Below are 11,848 nucleotides of genomic sequence, written 5' to 3'. Positions count from 1 at the left end.
CAGGCGGGTAGCGGGGAGAGGCGGTCACGGCCCAGCCCCCCGCCCCTAGCCCTGGGCAAGTTCCTACCCGCTGGCTCCGCGGTGGCATCTGTGCAGCGAAGCTAACGCGGGCGCCGGGCCATGGCCGCGGAGGCTCGCTCGCCGTGGGCCGGGGCGGGGCGGGCAGAGCCGGACGGGGCGCGGGCGCTCGCTCGCTCAGCCTGGAAGCGGGCCCAACAGCACAACTGACTTTTGCCGGCCAATCCTCGCGGGCTCCGTGGCCCGGCCGCCCGCGCGGCGGTAGTGGGCTGCTGACCCGCAGGGGCCCGGACAAAGCGGTGTAGGGTAGGCCAGAAGTGCAGAGAGCCTGGCTGGCAGCGGCCAACCACCCGTTGGCCAGGGCTGTCCTCACTCTAGCGGCTAGCTTTGTGAACGGCGCCCCCTGGAGTTGTGCCGCGAGGGCCCTGTGGAGGGCAGGCAGGTGATCCACTGGGACAGTGAGAACTGGAGTGAAGCCTTTTCTAGTAACATCCTTAGTGGGGGAGGGCAGGACAGAAATGCCAGGAAAGTCCCCCAGTGTAAAGTGGGCTTTACAGCTGGAAGGGCCTCATTTTCCAGTTGGGCTGTGAGGCCCAGCGAGGAGAAGGCACTGGGCCAAGGGGTGGGTGTGGAGGGGCTGGGCAGAAGCCAGGTAGACTCAGGATTCCCCCCTCAGCCTCTGCATTCCAAGAACAGCAGCAGCTCCCTACTCTTCCAGGGCAGCTTTGCAGAGAGCTGGGAGGGCTGCTATCCTGCACATTAGCTCTGCTGATGTCTAGAAGGGGGTACTGGACCCAGGTCACAGGTAAGGAATGAGCTGAGAAGGGATGAGCCTCACCCACGAGCGTACCACCATCCCCCAACACCTACAGTTCCAGTGTGTACACAGCACCTTTATCCCAAATTTCCTCTGGGGCAGTATGCCCCTGGACTACCCACCAAATCCTGGTTGCTTCTTCCATCCCAGCTCAGGAAAGGCCAAGCAAAGGCCAGATGGAGAGATGCTGCCCCAAGCCTTGGCCTGGCACCAAGCCCCCACATAAGTTTCTCGCTTACCACTTCAGCACCATAGGCTCCTCACTCCCTCCTCCTTCTATACATACCCAGAGACCTCAGATCCACCTGGTCCCTATCCTGGTGACAATTGTTTTGGTGACGTCTCCCCGAGATGGCTAGTTTCCAGCTGTCCTACACCCAGGCTGACTCCTGCCCACTATCATTTTGCCACATGCCCCTGCCAGGTGTCCCCAGTTCAAAAAAGCCTAAGTCGAACCTTCGGCCAGGTCATGATGTAGAACTCTGCCCTCTACCCTCCCTCTTTCTTGGGGCACAGCAGTGTCTCTGCACCCCCTGGAGGATTACTCCTCTTTGCCAGGCACTGGAAGAACCAGGCTTGGGCTCTGAGAGGTCACTCACCTGCAGGAGACAAGCATGAGCACAAGCCACCCCAAGGCTATGGGAGAAAGACAAGGGGCTCCCATCTGAGTGCTTACCACAGGTTGAGTCTCAGACAAGGAGTTCTAAATCAGCATATTGCTCAGTCACGACATGCCCTCACCATCTACATTCGTATTGTCATGACACCCACATGTGGGGACAGGTTTAGTGTTGGGCACTGGTTCAGTCACACAGCAGTAGGTCCAGTATGGCTGAGACCCACTCCCAGGCCTGGATAGCTCCAAAGCTGGTTGGACCACTCCTCCTCGCTGTCCCCGGGGTTGGAGCAGACCGTGCACAGTTCACAACACTTCATACCTTATCCACTTCCTGTAAGCTCAGATCAGACCAAAGGAGGCTGAGAACATGTGCTCATCACATTTAGGCCAGGAAGAAATGGTCTGTGTTGAGCGTGTGGTTCCAGAAACCAGCGCCCTGCATCCAGGAGGCCTCGAGGTCTGATCTTTGGCAGCTCCGAGTACACAAGCCCTCCCACACAGAGCTCAGGCGGAGCGGTGCTCTCATGAGCACAGTGGGGCCCAGGGTGGGCTGGGGCAGCCCAGGGTCCTGGGTCTTTGCTATCATAACAGGAGGGAGGCCCATGGTAGGTGAGGGGAGCTCAGGGGCTCTGTGTCAGGCCCCTGCCGAGCCAAGCCTCTGGGGGGACTTCCCTGGGAGAAGGTCTGCTCCTCCAGTTTCCAGCGTCCTTGGCCCTGCTGCCGGCACCACAGGATGCCTGAACCCCAGGCCTTGTTTGTGTCGGCCCCCTCCAGAGCCCCATGAGATATGGGCATTGCCTGCTCTAGCTGAAAGGTCCAGGACAGGGAGGTGAGGGTCCCCGTCCCCGACCCCCAGGGGGCAGCACTCCTGCACACACTGGGAGCCTCTAGGGGACAATGTGAGAGTGCCCTGAAAGTGAAATCTGGTGGGCCTGCCTGCACCAGATCCTCAAAAATTCTTTGGGCCTCAAAGATCCTTGTGCCTCTTCTGGGACTTGTCAGCACCCTACGTGGGAGAGCCCTATAGGTCCTAATCACCCACAGAGCACCTGGACATGCAGACCTCTGATGCCGCCCAGGAGAGACAGCCACTTACTCCCCTCAGGGCCGCCCCTGAAGGCTTACGAGGTTGGGGGCTCCTGCAGTGCTCTGAGGAGGCCAGGCCACCCTGACCATGCTCACCCATGGTCCAGCAGGAGCCCCGGTGAGCTGGCTGCTCTGGGTCAATCCTGGGGTTGGGGGTGTCCCCGGTCACCTATTCCAGCCTGTCCCTGGAGCGTCATTCTTGCTCACTGGCCTACTCATAGCAAGTGCCTGGGGACTCCTTGAGCCCGGACATGGCCCTGGGAAGAGAGCTGATGTTAGAGGTGGGGACACAGTCCAGGGCTCAGATAGGCCTGGGTCTCAGACAGGCCTGGGTCTCTGAGAAGCCCCTCACCCTTGGGCAGGATGAGCCCCACACAGCACCGTGCTGTCCTCCTCAGCTTCCTCTTCAGCTCCAAGGGAGAGGGCCAGCCCCTGATGTCCCTAGCTGCTGTCCACCCAGCGTCCCCTGGCAGCCGGTGGGGAGGCAAGCAGACCAGGGCTTCACCCATCTCCACGTTGGAAAGCTGGCTGGCCAGTGTTCCTCCTACAGCCCCCACCTGGCTGCCCCCACTCATTCTCTACATCACAGCCGTTTCTAAAATGCAAACTGCCCGCTGCTCTAAGGATACTGTCCTGGCCTCCCCGATGCATGTGTGTTCTCATGGGTGGCTGCAGAGAGGGAGACGTGAGATGACAACCTGGGAGCCCAGGGATGGGCAGATGGGGCAAGGAGGGTGAGTGAGGTCAGAGGGCAAAGTCCAAACCGTCTCAAGGTGTTGGTGTAAAGTGAGGAGCAGCAGAGAAGAATGAACATGGCTTTGGGGGCAGAAACTGTCATCCAGTGCTACCTACGGAGTGGAAAGGGAGACTCCAAGGTCAAGAGGCATGCCTTGGGTTTGGCATGGAACCCAGATTAACAGGTGAATGTGTGCATGTCTCCACACCTCTGCCTGGGGGCAGCACATCCTTGCCCTGGGGTGGGCTGGCAGAGAGGGCAGATGGGGCCCTGCTCACACCTATCCTGTCCACCTTCTGGTCATCCTGACAGCACAGCCCTCTTGGGTAGCCACAGCCCCTCTTGGAAATATGCACTTGGCCTTTGGCTCACATGGCTAGTGGGTAAGCACCCTACAGGCCCCCACCCCCAGCAGAGGTGAGTACTTGGCCCTGTGAAGCCAAGGCCCAGACCCCAGAGCTGGGCTGCTGCCTGTGGTGCTGCTGGCTGAGCTGCCCAGAGGGCCACATGGCTCCCTGTAGCCATACCTTCTCAAGACGTGAGCCAGCACAGACCAACAGACAGCACCTGGTTCCTTTCTTCTGGCCATTACTTCAGTCCCCACTTGTCCTAACCCCAGTCTTCCCCTGGCTTGGGCCAAATGCTGCCTTTTAAATGGCAAGAATGCTTCTTGGAGTTAATAGTCCAAATTCTCAGCCTTGGAAGCATAGGCCTTGCCACTGCCCACCTACCTGCCTCTCTGCTGCGGGATTCTGGCTGTGTGTGACATGTGCCTGGGCAGCCTCTGCTAAGAGTGTACCAGCCGGAGACAGCTGGACCTTAAGTCCCACACCAGCCAGCTTCCTCTTCTTCCCCAATGGCCACAGTAGTGAAATGTGCCTCTTCCCCCCACGTACACAGACCCCCAGCTATAACTCCACTTCATCCTCACACACCAGAGCTTCTGGCCCTCAGAAATTGTTCAGACTGTGCTCCATAGCTGCACTGGGCTTTTGAAGTCATTGATTTCAGCTGTTTTTGCCTATTTGACCCATGAGTGAGGACCTAGGTGGAACAGGGAAATGACCTGCCCAGGGAAACAAAGCCAGGCTGGACATAAAGATCCCTGTCCCTTGGTCTATGGCAGCGTCTGCCTCAGCAGACGGCAGTGCCCATACCCTGCTCGGCTCCACGAGAAGCAGCATAAGAGCTCCTGGTGTGCATACATTCTCACCAGGGCCTCACCACGTGGGAAAAGGATGACCTGAGAGGGTCGTGCCCACCTCCCCACGTCACCATGAGGCAGAGTGGAGGTCTGGGTCACAGATGCCAGGGCTCTCATGGGCAGGCATCAATGCGGCCATAGCCCATGTCAGCTCAGCTTACCTGGCACTTCCAGCCCAGCTTGGAGTTCAGGTGCAGAGCCAGCCACAGAGGGAGAGAAACAAGGATGGGGGCAGGGGACAGGGCAGCTTCCTGGGGAAAAAGCGGCAGGTGTCAGAGTTGGGCGCTGATGGACTGAGATTTCCCCACACAGAGACAGTGGAGAAGGTGAGACAGGTGGGGGGCCTGGGACAATCAGGGACAGCCAACAAGACGTGGAGCATGGGAGGTGGGTGCTTAGTGTGTATAGTGGGGCTGCACTTGGTCTCTGTGGAGAGGGGTTACAGGGAACCCAGGGAACAGGCAGGGCAGAGAAAGGGTGCTAGCAGGCCCCAAGGCCTCTCGGGCTGACTTGAGACTTGGGGTGTGATCAGATGGGCCCATGAAGGCCTCCTCAGAACAAGAGGACGCTGACACTGGACTCCTCCGAGTCCACCCCTATGTCAGGGTTAGAAATGAGAGCTGCCGTCCAGGCTTCTAGAATAGCCCACTCTGCAAGACAGCTGAGCTGCTTCCATTTCATCTCAGGAGGGGAGCTCACATCCTAGAAAAGCCAGGTCTGACATGCACATTGAGAAAACTAGGACAGTCGAACGGCTTCCTGACCTCTGGTCCCTAATGAATGGCCTTGGGGGACTTGGGGTGGGGCTCTGGCTTTTTTGGGGGAGTGATGGGACCAGACCAGGGCTCAGGCCACCAGTGGCCATGGCCCCGAATGGCTTGTGCAGGATAAGTGAGCAGGGTGTCAGGTTCCCAAGCAGGCCAACGCCCACCACCTCCTCCTGCCCCACAACAGCCACTCTTCTAAGAGAAATTTCAAATCTGGTGCAGAGCATCAGAAGGGGAACGAACTGGTCCAGGCTTGCCTGGAAGAGCGGGGCTCAGTCCCCAACCTGCAGAGGTGCCCCTAAACCAGAGGAACAAATTTGAGATGTAACCAGAAGACGTAACCCAGGCACAGTACCTCTTCCCTCTCTAGAGCCACGTGCAGCCTTCCTTACAGCACTAGGGCCTCCCGCCCATGCCATGAGGGAATGGGACAAGTCTCCATGCCCTAGGAGTGGGGTGACCTGTTCAGAGCAGCCTCCACATCTACAAGATGCTCCTGCTGGACCACGGCAGAACTCAGCCCAGGTCCAACTCCAAACGCAGGACTCTCCCACGAGCTGATCCACACTGAGCCACAGTGACATGTGTCTGACTATTCTGTGGCCAGAACATACCTTCCCCCAGGACCCCCTACGACACCTCAGGCACAGGATCTTCTCGGTCCCACCCAACACTCTCCCCAATCTCTGTAGCCCTCAGGCCCTTCCCCAGGCCTGCCCTCCACGCTATATAGCCCACTGCACTGAGAGATCCCTGCGGGACCACAGAACTGCAACTTGGACCCCTGAGGGGGCCCTATTGCCACGGGATGGAGCTTGCCTGCTCACCATAGATGCAGGCGGCTCTCAGGACGGGCCCAACATGTCCTCTTCCTTCATCACCACCTGCTCCCAGCCCGCGACAAGCTCCCACCCCACACTGCATCCCTTTATTCTCCCTCCTGGAACACCTTCTCCCTGGTCTGTCTACGATCTGGCCAACTTCAAAGTCATTCCAGGCCTCTGGAAATGCTCCTGACCACCTCCCCATTTCCACTTGCTGAGGCTGGTAAATACCTCCATCCTGCATCCACAGCACCCTAAGGCTCACTCAGGGTGCTCAGGCTCAGCGTTGGGGGTGGATGCTTACATCCAATCCCACAAGGAAGTGAAGTGGAGGGCAGTGGGCTCTGAGCCCTCCCTCTGAGCATTCACGCTGCCCCTGAGCACAGCCATCTCCTCTCTTCCAGGAGAGGCCCCCTCATCTGCAGCATTTGGGGGACAGTCTTCCATCTCAAAGGCCTCCGCAACACCATCTCATTGGGTTTCCAGCCCCTGAGGCAAGGCCAGGCTCACACTCCACCGTGAGGTGCCTGAAGGAGCCTGGGCCTCAGTCTCCCCACCCTGCCTCTGAGTAGGGCCAGGTGGTTCCCTCCCTGGAAACAAAGCCCAGTGCTGAGCTGATGGGCCTGGGGCAGCCAGTTCCTACCAGATGCTCCTGCTACTGGTAAGATGCCTATGGCTGGTGCTGGGTCAGCCTCCCCTATAGCCCAGAGCTGGCCCTCACCTGTGCTTGTTGAGTAAATTTCCCAACATCCCTATGTGGGGAGAGGGGGTGGTGTGGTGGTGGTGGGGTGTGTGTGTGTGTGTGTGTGTGTGTGTGTGTGTGTGTGTGTGTGTGCGTGTGTGCGCATGCGCACGCGCCTGTGTGGTTGGACAGAGTTTGTGAGTCTGTGCCACCACCAGTGATGGACTGGGGCTCATGGGAGAGTTCCGCCTGCTCTAACATACACTAACTTTAGAATTCTTATACATATTTAGAGATCAACATTTCAAAACTTGTGTTTTTAATCAACCAAATTTCTGTACTTCCTTCAAAGGGCCTTCTCTATTGACCCTGATCTAGCTCACCTCCTCCTCCACTGACCTCTGTAAGCCCTGCCACCCATGTGCCCTTATCTACAAGGTCCCTTCCTTTGCAGCCCAGAGCTAGCTCTCACTCCCTCCTACCCACTCCTGGACACAATGGCCCCAAAACACATGGCAGTAACGTTGCCTGTGATCCTTGATAAACCCCACAAAGTACATCTGATCAGCCCTACCTTGCAGATGAAGAAACTGAGCCTTACAAATAATGACAGGTTTGCCCAAGTCACCCAGCTGTATGGGTGGAGCAAGGCATAGAGCAGGGGGGCCTGGGGGTGGCCAGGGGCCTCCTAAGGCTCACAGGTGGGTAGAGGGTGAGTGTGGGGACAGGACACACCAGCAGAGCAGGGCAGAGCATGAGAGACCCACATGTGTGAGGGAGTCCACGCTCCACTTGAGTGTCAAGTGCTAGACACTCACATCTCCACTCAGCTGGGGCACTGAGAGGCCACAGCCCATCACCATGGAAACCAGGCAGGGGCTCCCGGAGCCTGGAGCTCTGGTTTGGATTTCAAACCCAATGCCGCTCTCTCAGAAGCAACTTGGTCAAACTTTCCAAATAGGAAAAGTGGCAAATAAAAAAAAAAAGAGAGAGAGAGAGAGAGGAAGGGAGACAAATTCCCAGACTGAAGCCGCCCCAGAAAGGCCTGGCTGCTGAGCCTGGGAAGTCTTGTGCAGAGTGGGGGCTGGGCAGAGACCCTGAAGCCTCTCTGGGGGTCATGCCCCTCTTTCCAGGGAGCCTGGGTGGGGGCGCAGCTGGAACAGGTGGGGCCCAGCCTTTCCTGTCTCTGTTGGAATGGCTGTCCTTTTGTTTCCCAGTGGGCGGTGAGAAAGGGTTCTTTTGGAAAAAAGGCTGGAAAACCACTGGCCTACCTTTGGAGATGGGAAAACTGAGGTCAGATGGGGCTGGGACCAGGAAGTCAACAGCAGGGCTAAACTCTGAGGGCAGGGCAGCATCCGCCTGGCCTGGAGCAGGCGCAAAGGGAGGCTCTGCAGATCGGGGCCCAACGTGGCCTAGGCGCTGCAGTAGCCAGTCTCTGCCTGCTTCTTACAAGCCCCAGCCATAGCTACAGAGGCTCCTGGCTCAAGGTCCCCACAAAAGGCAACCCCAGCACCATGTACAGCAAAAGATGAAAGTCTTCAGAGCAGAGCATAACCTCAACCTGGAGGGGGATGCTATGGATCACCATTTTCATTGCCCAGGTGGATTCTTGGGGGGCAAAATGGAAATGTTAAATGGGAACAACAGCCCACGAGTCACTAGGGCTGTGCTGAAGGCCAGGCGGGGCAGGGTGGGTAGGCCTGGTGCCGCTGCCTGGCTTCTCAGGACAGGGCAGTCACAGAATCTGGTGGGCATGAGCCCAGAATGAGCCATGTCCTGACTGCACCAGGCTGTTCCAGACATGTGGCTTGTGGCCACCTCAACACAGGGCACCACAGGGCTCTTGAGTGTCAAGTGCTAGATACTCACATCTCCCACCTCACAGATAAGGAGACTGAGTCTGAGTAGTCACGTGGCACCCTGCAGAGGACACAGCGCTTCTGCACCCTGGCTCTGTGGCCCAGCGCTCCTCACCTCAGTTTCTTCATCTGCAGACAGGGTAACCTGATGTCCACCCTTCCTGCTGGGTTTGGATGGGGCCAGCTGGTTGGGGCCAGGTGAGCAGGACATGGCCCAGGGCAGAGGTTGGCAGTCACAGCAGCGTCTTTAGGCTCCCTTCTCTCTGCCCTGGGCGCCATGGCCATGCAATGTGGGCTCTAACCTCAAATCCTGCATGCTGGGGTTGGGGGTGGGGGTGGGCTGGCTCTGTGGGGTGGGAGTCCTAGCTCGGCTCTTCACAGGCTGAGTGACCGTGGGCCTGTGCTGTCAACACTGTCATCCTCAGCTTGCTCACTGTGAGCATGGGGAGGAGTAAATGAGAGAGCGTCTGGGAGGTGCCTGCTACCCAAGATCCTCTGCAGCCCATGGAAGCAAGCCCCGTGGCCTCCCTTCCCTTGGCAGAGGCGCACTCACTGATATTCTTTCCCACCTCTGCTCAGGAGCCGGGCTGTACCCACCACCTCCTGCAGGCCGGGGGTGGAGAGGACAGGGAGGGCCTGTATCTGGAGTGAGCACCCACACTGGGCTGAGCAAACAGAGCAAAGGCTGGCATTGCCAAACCTCCTCCTTTCCGAAAGGGCATGTTCTCCAGAGACTGCCACAGCGAGGGTCTGCCAGGGAGCCCCCCTCTTCCTACTAGTCCTGAGATAGGGGGCCCGTAGCCCCTGCCCCCACCGCCCTGATGCTTCAGCAGCCACAGCCCTCCCTCAGCCTCTCCCCTTTGCTCCTGGCTGTCCTCAGGTCCTTGGTCTTAGTGGGCTGCCTGCCCTGCTCTGCAGTCCAAAAACTCACTGAAGGCCTCATGACTCCTCCCTCCTCCTGGAAGTGCTCCTCCCCGTGTGCCCTCAGGATCTGGGTGCTGCCCCTCCAGATGGCATACCTGGGCCTGGGGCAGTGTCTCAGGAGGACAAAGCTCAGAGTGTTCTGTCCAAGCTGAGACAGTTAGATATGGTAGGGACACTAATTCCAAAAGCAAACCTCCGAAAAATAACTTGCAGTGGGAAAAGAAGTCGCACTGAAAAATGTTCTTCTCTTCAGGAATGTTAAACAGCTGAGCCCTTGACTGAGCATCCCAGTGTACACAAACACTGCCGGCCCCCTGGGCTGGCCGGAAACTCTGGCGTGGAAGCCACCCGCAGGATGTGGGTCCCAGACCTGGGCTTTCGGCTGGGCTCTGCTGCTCACAGGCTTCATGCAGCCTAAGGAGGGGTTTCCGAACCCCTTGCAGGACTGTCACGGTGGGGTCGTGAATGCCAAGGGCTTAAGTACACCTCTCCCGCTGCCCAAGCATCTGGGCACTGCCACAATTGTGAATCCGCACCTGGAGATGGAAACTATTTCCTCTGGCCAGAAAAGAACGCACATCCCTGATGCGACCATCTAAAGGCTGCTTACATTTGATTGTTATTCTTTGAATTCTAGCTGTGAATAAGGGTGGCTTGGCACGGGCCGAGATTTCTGACAGTGCCGGGTCCCGTCAGAGCAGAGACCTGGGCATCCTGTGGCCCTGTCTCACCTTGTCCCCATTGCATGTTTCCTTCCAGCCTCTTGGGTGAAGACACATTGCAGCTTCTAAGGCGGGAATCAGCCTGCTCCACCTGCTGCCTCTTGGGCTCACACTGTCCCCACAGACAGGGAGGCAGAGACAGGCCTTGGGCACCTGTCCCAGCTGAACCTGGGCTCAGCAAATAGGAAGCTGTGAAGTTCAGTGAAGCTTGCAGAGCTCAGGAGAAGGGAAGGAAGGAGAACTCGGGGATAAGCTAAGAAGCTACACAAGTTTGCTAACCTTTTTAAGACATAAAAACTAGACCTTTTTTCCCTAGAGAACTTGAAATGATTCTTTTGTTTACTCTGCTTTTGCAACTGGCCCATAGATCATCTCAACAAGGCTATAAATAGCTCTAGTGCAGCAATTCCTACTACAGCCAAGGAGCTCATATTTCTTCAATTTAAACATTCCCACTGTGATGTATTTTGGTTTCCTTTAACCTCACTGCCGCAAGGCTCCGGTGATCTTACTGAGTAAGAGAAGGAGGCGGCCAGTTGACCTGCCACGGTCACTGCCACCAAGGGTGGGGCCAGGAGCAAAGGCTGAGCCCCTTTCCTCACCAGCCAAGGGCAGGATGTCCATGGCCATCAGTGACCAGGTACCATGGGGGAAGAAGAAAAGCCTCAACAAATCCCAGACAGTTTCTTCTGACAATCAGAAGATTTTGGTGCATAGGAGCTGAGGCCACAGAGGGGGAAACATTGGGACAATGAGCAGTGGCCTTTCAGTGTCCCATGGGCACACACACAGACCCCGGGCCCCCCTGCCGGGCGGCCCCGGGGAAAGGGGCAAGGTTGGGCCCCGGCCCGGGTTCTTTGGGCCCCTTGTTCCCTTCCCCCCACCCCCCCCACCCCCATCCTTACAGCCCATTATCCAACAGGTGCCCTGGTCCTTCCTCTGTCTGTCTTTGAGGTCCATCCACTGGCTGCCATTCCCATTGCCCCAGACTTGGTTCTAAGGCTGATTCCCACCTTAGAAGCTAATATTGCCACTGAGCCGGGATCTCAGCTCAGTGTGGTCAAGCCTCAGTTTCCTCATCTGTAAGGCAGGGCTAATGGCAATACCCATACTTCGTGGGTCAAGAGAATTTAATGAGCTGTTATGTATAGGGCAGCCCTGAGAAGTAGCAGGTCAGCAGCCTGTCCCCTGCCCCAGCCTGGCCCCTCCAGCACATCTGTGCATGGCATGACACTTGGAAGGTCTCCTCTACCCCATCTCCTCTGCCCTATGAGGAAGTCCACACTCTGCACTTGGCCAGGGCAGGCAGGGCCTAGTAGTGTCAGCCAGCTGCCCCTGCGTGCACACAGCACCCGTCTGTACCCTCATGCTGGCTCACACTGCTCCCTCTGCTCAGAAGCCCATCTCTGCTCTGTTGTACAGGCACCTCGTCCCACATCACCTCCTCTGTCTTCCTCACTCTCTCTGCTCCCCTCAGCTTATGGGGTCTGAGCTCAGCTCCTATGCACCAAAATCTTCTGATTGTCAGGACGTAGGGGGCCTATTCAGGCCTGAGGGTCTCAAAGAGCACATGTGCAAAGAGCACATGTC

The 11,848-nt window shown here is 57.6% G+C and overlaps 1 protein-coding gene across 5 annotated transcripts in view; it reads right to left on the bottom strand.

Moving 5' to 3' along the window:
• The window catches only part of CABIN1 (calcineurin binding protein 1), a 143,188-nt gene that overhangs the window by 25,747 nt on the left and 105,593 nt on the right, over window positions 1-11,848 (bottom strand). For 3 of the 5 annotated variants that reach the window (XM_011355988.2, XM_023528306.1, XM_011355990.2), the window contains exon 30: window positions 4,642-4,731. The exons of the other annotated variants lie outside the window; for them this stretch is intronic. In XM_011355988.2, the coding sequence (XP_011354290.1) occupies window positions 4,642-4,731 (90 nt within the window). The remainder of the gene's footprint in view (window positions 1-4,641; window positions 4,732-11,848) is intronic. 5 annotated transcript variants of the gene reach the window in all.

This window comes from Pteropus vampyrus, unplaced genomic scaffold, assembly GCF_000151845.1.
Source record: "Pteropus vampyrus isolate Shadow unplaced genomic scaffold, Pvam_2.0 Scaffold23, whole genome shotgun sequence".
Taxonomy (NCBI): domain Eukaryota; kingdom Metazoa; phylum Chordata; class Mammalia; order Chiroptera; family Pteropodidae; genus Pteropus; species Pteropus vampyrus.
This window is presented reverse-complemented; position numbering and strand designations above follow the sequence as displayed.